General features: G+C 38.1%; 1 protein-coding gene across 1 annotated transcript in view; it reads right to left on the bottom strand.

The window, feature by feature from the left end:
* The window catches only part of KAZALD1 (Kazal type serine peptidase inhibitor domain 1), a 76,296-nt gene that overhangs the window by 41,229 nt on the left and 11,634 nt on the right, over window positions 1-23,433 (bottom strand). Inside the window, exon 2 of the mRNA XM_053692478.1 lies at window positions 12,104-12,704. Coding sequence (XP_053548453.1) covers window positions 12,104-12,608 — 505 coding nt within the window. The 5' untranslated portion in view covers window positions 12,609-12,704. The remainder of the gene's footprint in view (window positions 1-12,103; window positions 12,705-23,433) is intronic.

Here is a 23,433-nt window from a genome sequence, read left to right as displayed (position 1 = left end):
TGCACCATTATACTTTTAAATTTCTTTATTTAGTTCATAATGTTTTTAAAGTTAGATTTAATCTATTTTGATCATGTTTCTGTTTATATTAATATAACTATTTAGTGTATTACTGTATTTACTTATTTAATTTATTTTTCAAATTATTGTGAACATCCCACAGGATACTTGACCAAATTAAGTATGAGTAGCCCAAAGGATTTACAGGAATTTAAACTGGGAAAAACACTTTACTGTATACTTTAACCTCTTACAACATTAGTCATGTTTGTAGATACTCTGACCCAAAATCAAGCAGAACTTTGGCAGCAATAGACCAGAAGTAGCTTTTCCAAGACTAAAAAAAACCTTCATATATTTTGGGAGATGTCAGCAAAATAGTCATTAAAATATAAATTACTATGCTACCAGCAATGTTGTACGCTACTAAGTAGCTGAGTAAACAAGGGAAGACATAATACTCATATGCTAAATCTTCAGCTCGCCAGAGTAAGTGCTCTGTGAACAGTTATACTTCAGCTGCAAGCTGAAAAAAACAATAGCCAATCAGCATTAGCAGTGCTGAGATTATGCTTTGCTGTGATCTTATGAGATTTCATTGTAAACTTCCTTAAACTGAATAGGGAAATAACATGGCTGTGCATGCACATGCCAGATGCACACTCCCTTGCAAATCCTTGGACTAGCATCCTGATTGGCTGATTTAAGTCTCTTTACAGTAGGGTGTGAATACGTTTGAGGTACAATATCTTCCTTGTTTACATAAAGATGCTTAGTTGATATTTTCTAGTCAGCGTTTTACAACTATGCTGCATCACTTTCATGTGCTTCTACATTTGGGTATCATGTCACTTTAATTTATTTTAATCTTCTCAACTGGTAAAACAAGATTTCGTATCTCCAAACTGCTCCACATCATGCAGGATATTTACTGGTTAAGAAGTATGGACCGTTTCCCACCTGCAGCCTCTCTGTGTCCTAGTTTTAAGGGGCTTGGCAAGTCCCATCCTACGGCCCTTGCACACATACCAACGTCCTACCTAGATATGTTCATGTCAAACCTACATACCCATTTGTGCGTGACTCTATCCCTCCCATGCACAACTCCACCAAGAAATACCACCCACAAGTACTTTAACTTCTAGCAACCCAAAAAGCATGTTTTAAGGTATTTATTTTACCTATGAAAAGTCCATTGCAAAGGAGAGTTCTTTGGATTTAATTATTTGCTACTTATTTATTACAAAATAGACCTGATTCTCTATATATTTTACAGGCGTAATTTAATAATTAATTGGAAAATAATATTTATTTAACTCACTGGTAACTCCTCAAAAAAAATGTAGTTAAAGGGGCATAATAATACAATAATAAAATATTATCATGTGTATTGTGCAAATCTTTTCTGGTAACTACATATTTAGCCCCAGCAAAAGAGCTAAACTCGCATATGGTGCACCAAGTATGCTACTGATTCAGTCCTACTGGTGATGGGCAGCTATGGGTATGTGGGGATCGTAATTTTTTAAAGGGACATAAAACCCCAAAATTGACTTTTGTGATTCAGATAGAGCATGTCATTTTAAACAACTTTCCAATTTACTTATTTTATCATTTTTTCTGCATTCTCTTGGCATCCTTATTTGAAGGAGCAGCAATGCACTACTGGGAGCTAGCTGAACACATAGGTAAACCAATGATAAGAGGTATATATGTGAAGCCACCAATCAGCAGCTAGCTCCCAGCTCCTGAGCCTATCTAGGTATGCTTTTCAACAAAGGATACCAACAGAACAAAGCAAATTAGATAATAGAAGTAAATAGGAAAGTTGTTTAAAACTGTATGCTGTATCTGAATCATAAAAAAAAAATGTGGGGGTATTCACCTGTACTTACAAACTACACAATTGAAGCGCCTTCATTTTTGTTTTTGTGTTCAAATGGCTATAAATTACGTGTTAGATCATGTAATTTAAAGATTATTGACTCCGCACTACTATGTGTTTAACCCCTGCAAAGGGGTTTAATACACAATAGAAGTGCCACAGGTGACCCGCAGAGCACTGCTAGTCCCGGGCAGAAACTGATGCTGTTTTAATCAGCAGATCTGGGGCAAGATTACATATGTGGCGTTGCCCGCAAAAGCCCGGTGACGCCGGTTTTTATGCGGTTTTGATATCACATATACGGTGCCACATATAAATGTGGCGCGTATATATTTCAGCCCTTGCCCACAATTTTTACTCCCATAAGCTAACAAAGAACCACGTTGCAAATCAGTGTCACATATACAGCACAAGGACGTACGCGGCAAAAATTGAGAAATTTTACTCTATTTTCACCTCGCCACACATAGTAGTATGTGAGCACTGTAACCCCCTAAAAAAATAGCAGCTAACACCTAACGCATGCGCAATATCTATCTACCTGTCAACCGTCATCCCCCCACCGCCAACACCCACATCGCAAAACATCTAATTAACCTATTAACCCCTAGACCGCCATCACCCCACAACGCAATATACTTTAATAAAATATTAACCCCTAATCCGCCATTCACCCATATCGCAAAGTGCCTATTAAAACTATTAACCCCTAAACCACTATCCCCACCAGTGCAATAAACGTAATTAACCTATTAACCCCTAATCCGCCAAATCCACACAACACAATAATCCTAATAAAACTATTAACCCCTAAACCGCCAAACCCACACAATGCAAAAAACTAATTAAATAACTAAGCCACCTAACCTAACACCCCATTACCTCACACCCCCCTAAATTAACCCCAGTTACCTAAATTAAAAAACACTAAGTTACAATTAAAATAAAAAAGCTAACATTAAATTAATCTAGGATTACAAAAAATAACATTACATAAAATAATAAACCAAATTATTAAAAATTAAAAAATTAAACCTAATCCCTATGAAAATAAAAAAGCCCCCCAAAATAAAAATACCCCCTAATCTAATGCAAAACTACCAATAGCCCTTAAAATGGCCTTTTGTAGGGCATTGTCCTAAGTTAAACAGCTCTTTTACCTTAAAAAAATACTACGTTCCCCCTCTAACAGTAAAACCCCTCACCCACCAAACTCCCAAAATAAAAAAAACAACACTAAAAAATCCTAAACTACCCATTGCCCTTTAATTCGCGCGACCAATCACGCAACTGAAGGGGCTGTCAATCTCCGAGAGCGAGCAAGCTCTCAGTGATTTTCCCTCGCCACCTCAGATGTGGCGTAGGGTGTAAGAAGCAGTGGTCTAATGACCGCTGCTTCTTACATTGCGGGAAGCAGGCTCGCATATGCGAACCTGCCCCGCAAAGGCTCCGGAGCAGCTTTCGCTGCTTCATACATGGAGCCCTAAAACCCTAAGACTAACACCCAGTTAGGTACTCACGGTTCCTAAACTGATTTGAACAGCTAATAGGATTTCAGTAGCTCTCATCCTATTGGCTGATTTGAATTTGAAGACTCAAAACAGCCAATAGGAATTCACCCCATATTTAAACGCGTAAATTGAGTGTGCGGTGGTGATCGTACGAAGAGGATCTCCATGCTCCATGGCTCCGCGGTCGACGGTCTTCAGTTCTGCGGTCCTCTCCACGCTGACTTGTTCCTGGAAGAAGATAGAAGATATCACCTCTTGGAAGACTTCAGCACCGGACTTCAGGAACCGTGAGTACCTATCTGGGGGTTAGATTTAGGCGCTTTTTTTTGCCCATACAAATGCCCCTTTAGGGGCAATGGGTAGTTTAGGATTTTTTAGTGTTAGGTTTTTTATTTTGGGGGTTTGGTGGGTGGGGGTTTTACTGTTAGAGGGGGGACTTAGTCAACACTGTAGATTTGCATAATCAACAAATGCATGATAATAAGACAATGGAATAGCACTTAGTCTGAACTTAAAATGAGTAGTAGATTTTTGTTAAATAAATTGCAAAAGTTATGCCTATTTCCACTCCCCCTATATCATGTGACAGCCATCAGCCAATCACAAATGTATATACGTATATGCTGTGAATTCTTGCACATGCTCAGCAAGAGTTGGTGACTCAAAAAGTGTAAATATAAAAAGACTGTGCACATTTTGTTAATGGAATTAAATTGAAAAGTTGTTTAAAATTGCATGCTCTATGTGAATCTTGAAGTTTAATTTTGACTTGAGTGTCCCTTTAAGGTAAAAGAGCTGTTTAACTTAGGGCAATGCTCTACAAAAGGCCCTAATTTGATAATTTGGTTATTATTTTATGTAATGTTTTATTTTTTTATTTTTTGTAATCTTAGATTAATTTAATCTTAGTTTTTTTTATTTTTAAGTAAAGTTAGCTTTATTTTAATTGTTTGTAATTACGTATTTTTTAATTTAGGTAATTGGGGTTAATTTAGGGGGTGTTAGGTTAGGGGACTTAGTAATTTAATTAGTTATTTGTGTTGTGTGGGTTTTGCGGTTTAGGGGTTAATAGTTTTATTAGGATTATTGTGTTGTGTGGATTTGGCGGTTTAGGGGTTAATAGATTTACAAGGTTTGTTGCGATGTGGGTTAATGGCAGATTAGGGGTTAATAGTTTTAATAGGAACTTTGCGATGTGGGTTAATGGTGGATTAGGGGTTAATAGTTTTAATAGGAACTTTGCGATGTGGGTTAATGGTGGATTAGGGGTTAATACATTTATTAGGTAGTTTGCGATGTTGGGGTTGGTGGATTTAGGGGTTAATACTTTTATTAGGTAGATCACTATGTGAGTGAATGGCGGATTAGGGGTTAATAGTTTCATTAGGCATATTGCATTGTAGGGGGTTGTCGGTTTAAGGGTTAATACTTTTATTCTTAGTTGCGATGTGGGGGGATTGCGTATATACATGTTGGGTTTATTTTTGGTGAAATTATGGGCGGCGCGTGTTTCAGCAGTTGCGCTGAAGCCTGCGCCATATATGTAATCTCGCCCATAGTCTCACAAGTCAATTGTGTAATTTCTGCTCAGGACCATAAATTCTCTGCTGGTCTCGAGCGGTACGTCTACTGTGTGTCTAACCGCTTTGAGGGAGTTAAACACATTATAGTGGAGGGTCAGTACATTCTCTATCAAATAAGAGCATGTATTTTTTGGACTATTATGGCCCTTTAAGCTATGATGACTAAAATAGATGGCTTGAAGAAAAGTCTCTAAATTGACTATTCTCTAATTGTAAGTTTGGTGTCTTATACAACAATGCTGTTATCAAAAGTCATTTCAAGCTAGTTTTGAAAAAAGCCAACTATGGGCTAAATTACGAGTGGAGCGCTAAACGTTATGTATGGGGTTTATCTCGTGTGTTGGGCTTTTTGTTCGTATTACAAATTGAAAGTAAACGCGATTGCTTCAGCACAATTGAATTTAACGCCTGTCATGTTAATTCAACCTCAGGAAAAAAAAAATTGAAAAAACACATTAAAAATACATTACAAAGTACACTTACATAATAACACCATCTGAGTAAGGTCAGTCCAGCCCCAAAATACCAGGCAATCTTCTTTTGAACAAACAACATGACAACCCCAGATGATCGTTTCGGCCTTCATTGGGCTGTCTGGGGTTGCCATGTTCCTTTTTCAGAGGAGAATTGCCTGGTATTTTGGGGCTGAACTGACCTTTTTTGGTCAATATTGTGCTTCTCTCTTTGTATGCATTTGTATTATGACCCTAGGGAGGTCTCCCTAAGGGTGATGGGGAAACCAGAATACCAGACATGGACTCCTTGCCCAGTGTGCTTAGAGGGATGTGGCTGCACCTCACTGACGAAGCCCACAGAAGGCTGAAACGATTGTCTGGGGTTGTCATGTTCCTTGTTCAGAAGAGAATTGCCTGATATTTCTGGGCTGGACTGACCTTACTCGGCAGGATCAGACTTCAGGAAAGTTTTCCCCTGTGAAAAGCACAACTGGGCTAAAAGTGGCTGCTCCTGGGTGGTAACTTGCCATAGAACTAGCTACTGAGCTGTTGTTCATTCCTGGTAAAGCACGTCTCTCTTTGTATGCATTCATATATTCATGTTGGGTTAGCGCACTTAAGAATATGCGATCAGGTTTGAGCATGAGTAGGGTTTTTTTTCCACACCTTTTCTCCATCAACTTCTATGGGGAATACGTTATCGCCTGCACGATATTCAAAGTTTAGCTTTTTATAAATCAAAACAGTTTACTTTCAATTTGTAATAGGAGCGCTACCCGATGCATGCAAAAAGCATACTTCTAGCAGAGTTACCGCTCAAGCAGAAGAATTAATTAACGCTCCAGTTGTAATGTAGACCTATATACATAGCTAGAAGACTTGCAACTGACATGTCAAATCCAGCCAATGGTGAAGTTAAAATGATGAATTTCAAAATTATATATTTGTATCTATTATGTATCAATTTACTAGATTCTCTACCACATGAACTATTGAGCTTCTGAATAGTATTTGTTAAATAGAATGTTAAATTCGAAATTTCGAATGTGGACATTCGATCTAATTATAAACATTCAAATTCGAAAGTGACATTCGAAAACTGTAAATTGCATTCAATTATAGAATTTTTAAGAATATTCGTTCTTATCAACATTCAGATTTGTAATTCGAATTTCGGTAATAACATTCGTTCTAACATTCGAATTCGGAAATTTACACATTCGCCCATCCCTAATTGCAACATGTTACCATGCCAGTTAGTTTAATGCAAAGGAGCAGGAATCACTACAGTTATTGTTATTAGCGTGGGTGGTACAGCCCACGTCACTGAAGCATCACATCAGCATTTTGGAAAAAAAAAAAAAAAAACTATGAAAAAAAAAAAACTATGTTACAGAACTTCCTTTTTGGCAAGCACAATGTTTTACACAAAAGCAAGAGGTGTATAATGTCCATTTAAAGGGATATGAAACCCATAACTGTTCTTTTGTGATTCACATACATCAAAATAAAAAAAGAAAAAGAAAAATTACTTCTATTATCAAATTTTCTTCATTCCCATGATTTTTTTGTTGAACAGATACCTAGCTACTACATGGTAGGAAATTTTACTGCCATTTGGTGCTCTTGCAAACTGATAACATTCTTGCAAATAGTTCTCCAGACACACGCACGCTCCTAAGCTTATGTCCCTGCTTTTCAACCAAAGACACCAAGAGAACAAAGAAAATGTGATACTAGAAGTAAATTAGGAAGTTGTTTAAAACTGCATGCTCTATCTGAATAATGAAAGAAAAGAATTGTGTTTCATGTTCCTTTAAAACTAACCCTGTTCTTTTGCTTTCCTAGTAAAACTCATTTTTTTAATCAGTTGAATATAATCCACACTATAGTCTCAGCAACCACTAACAGAGGAAAGGTTTATATTACAATAATAAATCATAGAGCAAAGCATTTTGAAAGAAAATGGAAACATTGCTGTTCTGGGCCATGCAGACATTCCCAAAATTCAGCAGGACGCAGTCTGTGTAAAAGAGTATTGTAATGAATGTCCCTTGATGATTTATATGTTTGGAATTGCAAGTCATATGTATGAAACTGGCTTCTGAGAATTCGCCAAAATCTGCCTCCTCTGACTTTAGTGAATGAAGGAAAGTCATTCTAATGGAAATGGTAAAAAAAAATCTGTAATTCTACATCTGCAAGTCATTAAAAAAACAGTATATGGAAAAGGAGGCAGAAATTCAGATTGTACTTTGTCCCAAATTATTGCACTTTGAACATTCAAGTATGGTTGATTTTTATATAAAATTAAATATGTCCCTTTGATCTGTGCATATTTTATGCCCAATTTGAAAAATGCATTTTATATTAATGTAAAAAAATTAATGAATACAAATTTAAACCAAAAGGAGGTTCTCCAAAATGTATTAACATGTTTCACTTGAACTGAAATTGTACATTTAATAACATATAACATTTTGCTTAAATAAGGATAGTTTCTAGAATTTTTCAGTGCTCAACAAATAATGTTGAAAATCTAGGAGCCCAAAAATCTAGAAGCCAGGTAATGTTTGTGTATAGAATCTTTATTTATATGGAACAGTTAAAATTCTCAGAAATTAAAGTATTTGCCCTGTCAAACAACTCTGTACAGTATACTTTGTTCAGCAGAAATATTTTATTCAAAGTATGCAGTAGTTTACTATAGTAATATCTGTTATTGATTTTTAATATGAAAAAACAGTTGGGTTAGGAATATTCCCACGTAAAAAAAAACATTGTGCAAAAAGAATTGGTATTGCAAAAGTAGGTATATATTCTTTAAAAACCAAATATAAATAAGAATAGTCAGTGATATGAAGTCTTCAAGATAAATTCCAGTCTCTCTGGAGTAGTTAAAACAAAAAACCACAAATTCACAGGAAGGGTACAGTGACACACTGGGGAGAGGGTACAGTGACACACACTGGAGGGAAGAGGGTACAGTGAGACACACTGGAGGGAAGAGGGTAAAGTGACACACACTGGGGGGAAGAGGGTACAGTGACACACACTGGGGGGAAGAGGGTACAGTGACACACACTGGGGGGAAGAGGGTACAGTGACACACACTGGGGGGAAGAAGGTACAGTGACACACACTGGGGGGAAGAAGGTACAGTGACACACTGGGGAAAGAGGGTACAGTGACACACACTGGAGGGAAGAGGGTACAGTGACACATACTGGAGGGAAGAGGGCAAAGTGACACACTCTGGAGGGAAGAAGGCAAAGTGACACACTCTGGAGGGAAGAAGGCAAAGTGACACACACTGGAGGGAAGAGGGCAAAGTGACACACACTGGAGGGAAGAGGGCAAAGTGACACACACTGGAGGGAAGAGGGCAAAGTGACACACACTGGAGGGAAGAGGGTACAGTGACACACACTGGAGGAGGGTGCAGTGACACACACTGGAGGGAAGAGGGCAAAGTGACACACACTGGAGGGAAGAGGGTACAGTGACACACACTGGAGGAGGGTACAGTGACACACACTGGGGGGAAGAAGGTACAGTGACACACACTGGGGGGAAGAAGGTACAGTGACACACTGGGGAAAGAGGGTACAGTGACACACACTGGAGGGAAGAGGGTACAGTGACACATACTGGAGGGAAGAGGGCAAAGTGACACACTCTGGAGGGAAGAAGGCAAAGTGACACACTCTGGAGGGAAGAAGGCAAAGTGACACACACTGGAGGGAAGAGGGCAAAGTGACACACACTGGAGGGAAGAGGGTACAGTGACACACACTGGAGGAGGGTGCAGTGACACACACTGGAGGAGGGTGCAGTGACACACTGGAGGAGGGTATAGTGACACACTGGAGGAGGGTACAGTGACACACACTGGAGGAAAGAGGGTACAGTGACACACACTGGAGGAAAGAGGGTACAGTGACAAACAGTGGAGGGAAGAGGGTACAGTGACAAACAGTGGAGGTAAGAGGCTACAGTGACACACACTGGAGGGAAGAGGGTAAAGTGACACACTGGGGGAAGAGGGTACAGTGACACACTGGGGGGAAGAGAGTACAGTGACACTGGAGGGAAGAGGGTACAGTGACACTGGAGGGAAGAGGGTACAGTGACACACTGGAGGTAAGAGGGTACAGTGACACACTGGAGGTAAGAGGGTACAGTGACACACTGGAGGGAAGAGGGTACAGTGACACACTGGAGGGAAGAGGGTACAGTGACACACACTGGAGGGAAGATGGTACAGTGACACACACTGGAGGGAAGAGAGTACAGTGACACACACTGGAGTGAACAGGGTACAGTGACACACTGGAGGAAAGAGGGTTCAGTGACACACACTGGAGGAAAGAGGGTACAGTGACACACACTGGAGGAAAGAGGGTACAGTGACACACACTGGAGGAAAGAGGGTACAGTGACACACACTGGAGGAAAGAGGGTACAGTAACACACATTGGAGGAAAGAGGGTACAGTGACACACATTGGAGGAAAGAGGGTACAGTGACACACACTGGAGGAAAGAGGGTACAGTGACACACACTGGAGGAAAGAGGGTACAGTGACACACTGGGGGAAGAGGGTACAGTGACACACACTGGAGGGAAGAGGGCAAAGTGACACACACTGGAGGGAAGAGGGCAAAGTGACACACTCTGGAGGGAAGAAGGCAAAGTGACACACACTGGAGGGAAGAGGGCAAAGTGACACACACTGGAGGGAAGAGGGCAAAGTGACACACACTGGAGGAGGGTGCAGTGACACACAAAGGAGGAGGGTACAGTGACACACACTGGAGGAGGGTACAGTGACACACACTGGAGGAGGGTACAGTGACACACACTGGAGGAAAGAGGGTACAGTGACAAACAGTGGAGGGAAGAGGGTACAGTGATAAACAGTGGAGGGAGGAGGGTACAGTGACACACACTGGAGGGAAGAGAGTACAGTGACACACACTGGAGTGAACAGGGTACAGTGACACACTGGAGGAAAGAGGGTACAGTGACACACACTGGAGGAAAGAGGGTACAGTGACACACACTGGAGGAAAGAGGGTACAGTGACACACTGGGGGAAGAGGGTACAGTGACACACAATGGAGGGAAGACAGTATTTGAAAGCCAATAGATATGTCAGTAGCTCTCATCCTATTGGCTGATTTGAACAGCCAATAGGATTTCAGTAGCTCTCATCCTATTGACTGATTTGAATTTCAAAAATCAAATCAGCCAATAGAAAAGGCTCCCTTGCATTGAAGATTCATAGGGGTTAAAGTGACATTAAACCCAATTTTTTTCTTTCATGATTCAGATAGAGAATACCATTTTAAACAACTTTCTAATTTACTTCTGTTATCTAATTTGCTTCATTTTCTTGATATTCCTTCCTGAAAAGTATATCTAGATATGCTCAGTAGCTTCTGATTGGTTGCTGCACATATTTGCCTCATGTGATTGGCTCACCCATGTGCATTGCTATTTCTTTAACAAAGGATATTTAAAGAATGAAACAAATTAGATAAAATAAGTAAATTGGAATGTTGTTTAAAATTGTATCCTCTGTCTAAATCATGAAAGACATTTTTGGGGTTTAATGTCCCTTTAATAGGTAGTTTATGGATGTTAGTGTAATTTGTAACACTTTAGTTATGAGTTTTGTGAAACATTTTTGTTGCGCAAAACTCAACTACTGCTTTCAGAAGGCGGAATAGATTGTGTCAGTATAGGCTGGAGCACAAGCATTTTAGCCTCACTGCACAAGCTGTAATACCAGTGCTATGGAAATCCCACACAGAAAAATCATTTTTTGTGTGCGGGATTGACGTTGCTTTACAGGCTAAAATGCTTGAGGAATAGCTATACCGACAAGACTTGTAATGGCTGCGTTACTGTTTTTACGCTGAAATGAACATTTTTTTCAGCGTTAAAACCATAGGGGCCTATGAAAGGCCTGTCAGACATTGCGGATCATGTTCGACAGTTCTCGCTGAATGCGGAGAGCAATACGCTCTCTGCATTCAGCATTGCACCAGCAGCTCTTGTGAACTGCTGGTGCAACACCGCCCCCGGCAGATTGGCCGCTAGCAGGAGGGTGTCAATCAACCCGATAGTATTCGATCAAGTTGAATTGCGGTGATGTCTGTCCGTCTCCTCAGAGCAGGTGGACAGGTTATGGAGCAGCGGTCTTCAGACCGCTGCTTGATAACTGGGGTTTCTGGTGAGCCTGAAGGCTTGCTAGAAACACGGGGCTTCAAGCTCCATACGGAGCTTGATAGATATGCCCCATAATGCAAAACGCGTAATCTAGGTGCATGTTTCTTGATTAGCCACAGGTAGAGCTATTTGTATTAATTCCCCCTTGGTACCTAAACAAAAACCATGCTGATATATCTGCCCATTATAAAAGTATAGACATGATCCCAAAGTTATTATTGACTGTTACAGAATTTAAATGCCTAGCATCATATTTCCAGGTTAAATGGTTCCAGGGCAAACATATCATTAACAGACTGCAGAGCCCCGGGCTAAGAACAAATTGGGAAAAATACACCAACATTTAAGTTGACAAGTGAATATACTTTATTGCAGAGAATAAAAGCATTAAATAATTGAACTTTACTAAGACATTGTGAATGTTTACTGTACCTGACTCGCAGGGCCCTTCATGGACAACTGTCAGATTAACTTCTGGGTGTGCATTGTCCACTTCTTGAAATTTGCACAGCTGGGGATATGTTTTTCCATTTGATGCACAAACAGCTGTGTTTGACAAACAGACACATTGAGGTTCAGGAACTTCTCCATGCCTAAGGTCCCCCATGTCTAGCTGACATTCTAAGTTATCACCACATTTCCCATAAAAGTGGTTGGTGTTGTCCAAATCACATATCTGCCCTTCCAAATTGGCACATTCAAAGCAACAGTCACAGGTGTCCCGCACAATCCCAGCTAGACAACCTCTGGGAACAGGACATTCTTCTGGATTACAGTCTGTGCAGCTTTCGCCTTCCTCCAGCAACCTTTGCCAGCTACGTTGCAGGTAGTCTGCAGAACTCGGAAGTGCTACTCCTGATAATAATTGCAAATAAATAAGGTACAACAAGAAGAAGAGTTCAGGAAAGATCCACATGGCACATTTAGACATCTTCATGTGGACTATTCAGCCAAGCTCCATCACTTGGGTGTTCATAACTTTGTTTTCTGCATTTTTCTACTATCAGTAATTCATCATTCTTGCACCATGACCCTAAAAACAACAAAAATAAATAAATAACATTAGCAGTTCTGTTACAGCTGTGCTCTGTTTTCCCACTAAAAATCTTAGGAATCAGAATATGTTATCAATATAGCAAAAAGAACAAAATAATCAAGAACAAAAAAATCATAATTTGAATTGAAATATTTTGCTTATTTCTTATATCAAAATACAAAATGTGTATATAAGGGATCTTAAATCTTTTTCTTGCTAGGTCAAGTATTACATTTTAGAAACATTATTACTCCAAAGAAGAAATATACGCCACTATATAAATATGCATGACATGAACAATTTTTTAGTGAGTCCGCCTACCTTTATATATAGAAAGAGGGCACATACAGATACAGGGTTAGATCTAAATTACTGCTGGAAGGCATACCAGAACAAAACTTGTTTCACTACACAATGTAAAGGCCATTTGAATTTCTTTGGAGAAATAATACAAAGATAAATGGAAGATTATGCCAATTAAAAACATACTATGTTGATTAAAGATAATGGTGCTTATAGACCTGCTTTATATTGTGCACAATGATTATTATAAGCACACAAATGTCCTTTAATCCCTTCAGGGGGTTGACAATGTGCCATCCTCCTGGGAGGTTCTCCTAATGCAGATCCTGGGAAGCTCTTCTCATTCAAATGAGGATCTTGTCTTCCTAGGATGCAGAGCCCCTATATATACTTTTGATTTAATTACAGAGATATGAGACCCCCTATGTTGAAGAGGGAATTCCCCTATTTTAAATGGACAGTAAACACCTTGAGATTGGTATATACAATGTTTAGTTATGCATAATTAAACAAGTTTGCAATATACTTTTGCTGTTTATTTTGCCCCCTTTTCATGCAATTTAGCTCCCAGAGCTCAAACTGCACCCTGCTAACTACTCAAGGCTAACTCTGCTATGTACCTGTCCCTCATTGGCACTCTTTACTAATATTATAGCCAGGGCTGGCCTTGTTGTCTGAAGACTAAAGCCCTGATTGGCTCCTAAAAATAAGGCAAATGGTGGGTGGAGTTTGGCTATTGATAAATAATTGCAGTGAAATGGATGTTAATTTGTTTTACAAAAGTTAAGACTTGGCAGATATGTTATTCTATAGTTTCTTATAATTATACAGTGTTTACTGCCCCTTTAAATCAGGGGTCACAACCCCTCTAATTTTCATGTGTGGTAGTAATCTCACCTGCACTAATTATGTTCCAGTGCAGTGTTTGATGAGTAGGAGGGGTACTTTCAGAGCCTCTACCTTCCAATAAAACAGGAGTATACCCCTTATTTTACAGTGAGGGGTTTCATACACTTTTTATACTGTACATGGAGGCAGGGGCTCCAAAGAAGCCCCTATACCCTAAAGACAGTATACAACACATACCAACTGCTCTCCTTAAATTATAGGTCTCATGCCCCTTTAGATAGGAGGTGATTGCCTTAGAAGTAGGTGACATTCACTCTGCTCTAGCTCCTCTTTCAAATGCGGTCACATATGTGGTTATTGGCTAATCACCATGACAACCATGGTCACCTGATAGAACGCCTACTGAATAATATTAGGGGGTATTCCTCATCCTGTCCCCCACAATAAACAGAGAAACTTGAGACCCCTTATTTGAAGAAAATAATATTGAACTTTAAATTAATGATCATGTGCCCATGTAACTGGTAGCTGAATGTCAAAACAATAACAAATACTGATTAGCAATGGTTCAATTTTTGGGGTTATGGTGATATTTAAAAAACATGTATCATAGAAATATAACACAAGACACTTTATTCAGACTTTGTGTAATTGTACCTACTAATTTTCTGCATAAGTTGCAAGATGGTGCAAGGTAGCTAAAATTATACATTTAATCTGATTTTAAACTATCATTTTTTTTCTTAAATTGTAAACTTTTGCAATTTGAGATGTTGAGCTGATCCTAAGTATGGTACTATAAAATGTGTTTGAAATATTTAGGAAATAATAAAACTAAAGTTACCTTCTAAAAATGCTCATTCTGCCATAAAAAAGGAGGTACAATTTATTCACTAAAAAAATACAGAAATTGATGTATAAATGCAATGAAATAATTGCCAAATGACTAAAAACGGCTGTAGCACAAGAGTGTGAAATGTCTCAACACTGAAAGGGTTACACAAAAGAAATCATTAAATTTAAAAAAAAATTAACGCTAATATATTTAAATATAGTCATATTGTTTTTCTCTTCTGCTCATCAGTTCAAGGCTTTGTGGCTGTTGTCAGAAACCAAAGTTATTAATTATATTTAAACTGTGGGAAAATAATCTGCATTGCAAAAGCCTTCAATTATTCTCAGTGAAATTAAACAGTGTCTCTATATTGTAGCAGATACCATTACAAAAGGTATCAACAAAATAACCCAAAGATTTAGGTAAAAAGAATGCCTCTGGGACAAAAATAAATTTAATTTGAACTAAGTAGCAAAGAGGCTGAAATATTTTCTAAAATGTAACTTGTATTGTTGCTAATTGTTAAAAGACGAGCAGTATGAGTGTACAGCAAAAAAAGACACAAAGTTTGCGGTCTACAAAATAAAAACACATCATTACTTGTTCGGAAACATAAAACTGGATACTCTGGTTAATCAAACAGGGGGAGTTTTACATCATGTTGTTGCTTATATCATAAAAATGCTGATAGAAACATATATTAGAGACATCCCCACCACTGTCAATGAATTGAGTCTTTGGGGTCAATTTATCATGCTCCGTACGGAGCTTGATGCCCTGTGTTTCCGGCGAGCCTTTAGGCTAAAGGCCGCCGCTGCTCCATAACCTGCCCGCCCGGCTCTGAGGCGGTGGACAGAAATCAACCTGATCAAATACGATTGGGTTGATTGACACCCCCTGCTAGCGACCAATTGACCGGTCAGTCTGTCCATCATGATCCGCTCAGCGGATCATGTCCAACAGACATCACTGAATGCTGACAGCATACGCTGTCTGCATTTATCATTGCACAAACAGTTCTTGTGAACTGCTTGTGCAATGCCGCCCCCTGCAGATATGCGGCTAATCAGCCACTAGCAGGGGGTGTCAATCAACCCGATTATATTCGACGCTGGTGCTGCAGGGAGCAAGCCTTGTGTTCCGCTCCTGACAAACACAAGGTAAAGGGCTGAGCGGGGGGCTGGGCTGGTCTTCAAAAATTACCAGAGCCGGTTAGATCTCCCAGCCAGGCCCTGATTGTGGCAGTCAGGTCTTTAGGTTTAACAGCTCTGATTCAGCTACTGTTTAAGTTTATCTAAATATTGTTCTAGTGTTACAAATATAACTAACTGAAGTTTAAATAAGTAATGGTTCCTTGTAAATCTTTCCTCTGGCATCCTGAGTTCAAATTCTGATGGCTGATATAATTGATATGTGGGTGTCAATTTATCAAAGTGCGAGTGGACATGATACGATGTAGCGTATAATGTTCGCCGCGCATTGATAAATGCTGACAGCATATGCTTTTGGCATTTATCATTACACAAGCAGTTCTTGTTTACTGCTTGTGCAATGCCACCCCTTGCAGACTTGCGGCCAATCGGCCACTAGCAGGGGGTGTTAATCAGCCCGATCGTATAGGATCAGGCGGATTGAAGACCGCAGCCTCAGGGGCAGCAGACAAGTTATTGCTTATGGCGAACGTGAAGGCTCGCGCGGAAACAGGGGCATCAATCTCCATTTGATAAATCTATTTTATTGTACGGATTCATCGATTAATTATAAAGGGTCTGAGAATTTTTATCCAATACTTCTATCATCATTATTATCAGCAATATTTATTATTTGTAACATAATTATTACACAGTAGACCTTGAGGCACCACCCACACTCTTACATATTAGAAGCTCCATTCAGAGCTTAATAATTCGACCCCAATGTCTCCCATTAACTAATAAAGAAACATAATTCTAAGAATTGTATTGTCATAAAACATCTGTTTAAAGTCTATATTGTTTGTTGCACTAAAGATGACTGCTTAACTAAAGACAGGCACATGGCAGAAGTCTGCTAGATATAATAAGGCTATTTAGGAACAATAGTCTATTATCTAATTTGTAGGTAACTAGCTCTTACAAAACTATAAATAACCCTGCAGCTTTCTTCAAATATATATATATATATATATATATATATATATATATATATATATACATATATACATATATACACACACACACAGTATATATACACACAGTATATATATATATATATATATATATATATATATATATATATATATATATATATATATATATATATATATATATATATATATATATATATATATATATATATATATATATATTATATATATATATATAATATATATATATATATATATATATATATATATATATAAATTTTACAAAGGTGTGGAAGAAAAACAAAGAGACCCAGAACCTGTCTTAATATAAAGACACAGGAATTTTATTCCGGTTTTTTATATGTATATATATCTCGAATGACTTAGGGTCAGCTAAAATCAGACGTGGTGCAGGCCCCCTAAAATTTAAATTTAATCCAGTAATATATAGATAAAGAATGATGGTAGAGCTATATGAGATACCATTAGATAAAGTAGGGGATTTCAGCACTCAAAGATATATAAAACCCATTTAATCCAATTCCTTAGAAATGTACGGCTGTAGGGTAGCACAGAGCCCAAAAAATGAACTACACATGCACAGATTCAAACACATGCAACTAGTTTATTGCAAGAAGCTGCCAGCACAGAAAATAAACAGCTAAAATGCTTTTCATCTCAAAATGCACCACTGCAGTGGATTTTATAAAACACATACCAAGCAACATGATATATTATCACACATATATTTGAACTAAATGCTGCAAAATAGACTGGTTTAGAACATGTGATCTGCAGATATTTTTACTATTGGCATGCAACAACAAATCTTGTATCAACTCCTCTATGATAGTAAAAGAACAAAGTCCTTAATAAAGACCATATAAGTCCTTTGATGGAGGAAATCTGATGTTATACTTAAGTAGCAATTTGTATCACTTTGTAATCCAGCTGAAATAAACCTTTTGACAAACAAATGTTCGTTAATTAGGGTTAACCGAGGTGAAAGCGTCCTCTATTGTTAACTAGAACTTGGCAATATTATAACTTGATAGCAGATAGAACATCTTATATTGATGAAAAGCAGAAACAATATAGCAGACCTGTGTTTAAGAACTGCAGCAAACATCCGGGAAAACAAAGTCACAGTATCATTGACGAACGGACCGGGACATGAGCCTCTGACATCCTTGTCTCACCTTTCACAACCGCGTCTCCCTGCTCACTGGGGACACAGATTAACCGGTGTATGTTTTGCTTCTGTGTGTAAACCGTATCCAGGCGGTTTATTTGAACCACTCAATTACCGCAAGATCCAGGCTTGCTTCTTTGGTTTGGTTTTTTTGAAATTCCCGGGCAGGCTTAAGCCAGCTGCTTCATTCACAGGTGCAGTAATAGCTGTTATTGAGAAAGTCGACGCGCGTTTCGCCCCATAATGCTGAGCGAAACAGGGGCCTCGTCAGGACTGACGAGGCCCCTGTTTCGCTCAGCATTATGGGGCGAAACGCGCGTCGACTTTCTCAATAACAGCTATTACTGCACCTGTGAATGAAGCAGCTGGCTTAAGCCTGCCCGGGAATTTCAAAAAAACCAATCCAAAGAAGCAAGCCTGGATCTTGCGGTAATTGAGTGGTTCAAATAAACCGCCTGGATACGGTTTACACACAGAAGCAAAACATAGCCGGTTAATCTGTGTCCCCAGTGAGCAGGGAGACGCGGTTGTGAAAGGTGAGACAAGGATGTCAGAGGCTCATGTCCCGGTCCGTTCGTCAATGATACTGTGACTTTGTTTTCCCGGATGTTTGCTGCAGTTCTTAAACACAGGTCTGCTATATTGTTTCTGCTTTTCATCAATATAAGATGTTCTATCTGCTATCAAGTTATAATATTGCCAAGTTCTAGTTAACAATAGAGGACGCTTTCACCTCGGTTAACCCTAATTAACGAACATTTGTTTGTCAAAAGGTTTATTTCAGCTGGATTACAAAGTGATACAAATTGCTACTTAAGTATAACATCAGATTTCCTCCATCAAAGGACTTATATGGTCTTTATTAAGGACTTTGTTCTTTTACTATCATAGAGGAGTTGATACAAGATTTGTTGTTGCATGCCAATAGTAAAATATCTGCAGATCACATGTTCTAAACCAGTCTATTTTGCAGCATTTAGTTCAAATATATGTGTGATAATATATCATGTTGCTTGGTATGTGTTTTATAAAATCCACTGCAGTGGTGCATTTTGAGATGAAAAGCATTTTAGCTGTTTATTTTCTGTGCTGGCAGCTTCTTGCAATAAACTAGTTGCATGTGTTTGAATCTGTGCATGTGTAGTTCATTTTTTGGGCTCTGTGCTACCCTACAGCCGTACATTTCTAAGGAATTGGATTAAATGGGTTTTATATATCTTTGAGTGCTGAAATCCCCTACTTTATCTAATGGTATCTCATATAGCTCTACCATCATTCTTTATCTATATATTACTGGATTAAATATATATATATATATATATATATATATATATATATATATATATATATATATATATATATATATATATATATATATATACATACAGTGGGGCAAAAAAGTATTTAGTCAGCCACCAATTGTGCAAGTTCTCCCACTTAAGAAGATGAGAGAGGCCTGTAATTTTCATCATAGGTATACCTCAACTATGAGGGACAAAATGTGGAAACAAATCCAGACAATCACATTGTCTGATTTGGAAAGAATTTATTTGCATATTATGGTACCTGTAAATGCATCAAATAATTTTACAAAGTTAAAGGGACACTCAATCAAAATTGAGCTTTCATTATTCAGATAGAGCAGGACATTTTAAACAACTTTCCAATTTACTTCCATTAACAAAATGTGCACAGTTTTTTTTTATATTTAAACTTTTTGAGTCACCAGCTCCTACTGAGCACGTGCAAGAATAAGTGTCTATGCATTTGTGAATGGCTGATGGCTGTCACATGGTACGTGTATGAATTTGTGATGGGTTGATGGCTGTCACATGGTACAGGGGGAGTGGAAAAAGACATAACTTTTAAAATTGTCAGAAAAAAAATCTAATACTCATTTAAAGTTCAGATTAACTACTATTGCATTGTCTTGTTATCTTGCATTTGTTGATTATGCAAATCTACTGTGTTGACTGGTTCTTTAAGGTTAAAGTCCACAAACAGCAGCACCAATAGCAGGTTAAAAAGTTTTATTACCAGTTTATCTGGGTCATACAAAGTGACATTTCAGGTATCTAGCCCTTAACATGAATGATTAAGGGCTAGATGCCCGAAATGTCACTTTGTATAACCCAGATGAACTGGTAATAAAACTTTTTAACCTGCTATTGGTGCTGCTGTTTGTGAACTTGAAGGGTGGACAGCATCTCTATATCAGCGTGCACCACACAGGAGGTGCTGTGCAATTGGAGTGTATAATAAGTTAAGGTTAAAGAGACAGTAAAGTCAAAATTAAACTTAAATTGATTGGATATAATATGCAATTTTAAACAGCTTTCTAATTTACTTTTATTATCAATATTTATTGTTTTATTGGTATCTTTTGTTAAAGAGTAATCCTAGAGGACCTCAGGCATGTACACGTTTTAAAGGTCCAGTAAACTTTGTTACCCGTAACAAAGATTATACACCAATTATGGGCTAGATTACAAGTTGAGCTCTAAATATCGCTTACATGCAAGTGATATTAGCGCTCCCCTTTGTAATATGTAACGATAATGTGCTGTGGTATTACAAATAAATCACAATGTGAACGCGCGCTCATGCTCGCATTGCACTCACGAGAGCGCGCTTCCATAGGCTCCTATGGAAGCCTTGTTCTGATACCATCAGAGATGGCATCAGAACCTCGCGCAGCAATGAGAAGCATTTCTAAATATATATGTATGTGTTAATATGTGTATAAATATATATGTATGTGTTAATATGTGTATAAATATATATGTATGTGTTAATATGTGTATAAATATATATGTATGTGTTAATATGTGTATAAATATATATGTATGTGTTAATATGTATATAAATATATATGTATGTGTTAATATGTGTATAAATATATATGTATGTGTTAATATGTGTATAAATATATATGTATGTGTTAATATGTGTATAAATATATATGTATGTGTTAATATGTGTATAAATATATATGTATGTGTTAATATGTGTATAAATATATATGTATGTGTTAATATGTGTATAAATATATATGTATGTGTTAATATGTGTATAAATATATATGTATGTAAGCATATACATATATATTTACATTGTGGTCTATGAGAACACACAGTTCCCATAGACTGCAATGCAAAGGCTCTTTTCAGTGCCGTTTTTTTTCTAACACCCCACTCGCGCCAACTTTTATGCCCCAAAACTGCAAAACTTTTTTTAATAAAAAAACTATAATGCCCTATATTTTGAGGATATTTGGGGCATTTTTAGAAAATTAACCAGAGATCTTATCACTGGTTATTTTTTAGAGCACTAATTGCTACCGTGAGCTCATGGTAGCAGCAACCAGCCACTTGTAATGGCTGGTTCATTATTGCGCTCCCACAAATGGGCAAATTTGCCCGTTTGCAGGAGCGCGATAATTTAGAGCTCCACTTGTATTGTAGCCCTATGTAAATTATATTATCAGGCAGTAACATCAATATACAAGGTGCCGATTTATTAAGCCCTGTATGGCCCCGTTTTCACCTGTTTCGGCGTGACCCTTCAGGCTCGCCGGAAACAGGAGTTAAGAAGCAGCGGTCTAAAGACCGCTGCTCCATAACTCGTCCACCACCTCTTAGGCGGCGGACAGCAATCAGCCCGATCGGGTTGATTGACACCCCCTGCTAGCGGCCGATTGGACAATTGGATTGGATTGGCATTGCACAAGCATTTCTAGTCTGTAATAAAAATGCTTATTTACAAATGAAAACTAAGTTTTACATTTTCTGTTATGACCATTCTAATACAGCTTCCATAAATGTAGGGCGTTGACTAATTTCAATTTCAATCACTGCCAATGGCATATTTTTGATATGCTGGCTCACTCCTGATCGCATGCACACTCCTAAAATGTCACTAACGCACGTGCATCATCTACGGCATCCATATGTTGTTTACATCAAGTGTCGGTCACATGACTTAAAATTTCCTCCTCAGTCTACTTAAGAAAAATGCTCTAATGTTCTCTAATAAAATAAAATGTGTTATAACATTTTTATCATCGGTTATATATATATATATATATATATATATATATATATATATATATATATATATATATATATATATATATATATATATATATATATATATATATATATATATATATATATATATATAAAATTATGGGGGGAGATAAAAAATTAAATTAAAATCCTCCATGTCTCAAAATTAAATCAATGTAAATATTTGCATAGGAAATTAGCACATCTAGGCAAGTTTCCCTGCTTGCTTTTCCCCAGAAATTCTTAATATACAATGTTACCAATGCACAAGAGAATTGTGGGTAAGATATGCAAATTAGATATGCAAATTCTCAGTTTTTTTGCTTCAAAATACTGTTTTGACACAGTGATCCTTTTAACAGGATTATTACAGCAAACCTCTTCCCATCAAACATCTGTGGAACCAGATGAAATTCACAGTTGGCTATACACTCATCCATATACACACACACGTCCACAGACATGCACAAACACATCCATACGCTATACACACAGACATCTACAGGTTATACAAACACAGACATGCACAAACGCATCCACACACTATACAGACACAGACATCTATAGACACACAACCATACCAGGGGTCGAGTCGAGCGGCAACACATGGAACGGAGTGCCTGCACTATTTTTGCAGGAGGAACTAAGTTCCCTCTGGACAGAGAACAGAAACACTTCAGTAAACACTGCTGCTACTGGTAGGAGGAGCTGGAACACAGTCTAGTTAGAGGGATAGTGAGATTCTCTAGCTATGGGCAGTAACACTTTCTATATTACACTAAATGCAAGCCTGTCAGCGGTCCTGCTGTGTGATCACCCCACAATGTGTGTAACACATGGTGCTTACATTATTGTGTGGCTTGTTCTGAGGCTATTTAGCTCCCCTCAGCAGAAATAAGACTATTGCACCTTAAGTGGGTGAGACTCTGTAACAAAGGAGGATTCTCAGGCCCAAAGGCACCATTCAACCCTTCATTGGTTTTAATTTGCTTTCTTCAACCAAAATGTATAGATTATATACAGTACATATAAATACTGTGTCTTTGTGTGTGTGTATATATAAAACAATATAAACTGTGAGGGAGGGTGGAAGTCTTGGTGCGTTCCCACACTTTTTTTGTAGGACTTGACCCCTGAACCATACATTAATTACACACACACACACACATGCACAAACACATTCACGTTCCACATGGCCCTGCACAGAACCATGAGGGGTAAGTGGCAGCCGCCCCACCCCAAAAAAAATGTAATTTCTGAAGCAGCCACAGAGCAGAACTAATTTTTTACCACTGGTACCAGTGGCATTTCAGTACAAAAAACGTTTAAATAACATTTTCATCTCACAAATGCAG

Source organism: Bombina bombina, chromosome 9 (assembly GCF_027579735.1).
Source record: "Bombina bombina isolate aBomBom1 chromosome 9, aBomBom1.pri, whole genome shotgun sequence".
NCBI lineage: Eukaryota > Metazoa > Chordata > Amphibia > Anura > Bombinatoridae > Bombina > Bombina bombina.
The sequence above is the reverse complement of the archived record's forward strand: the minus strand, read 5'-3'. Positions and strand labels throughout refer to the sequence as shown.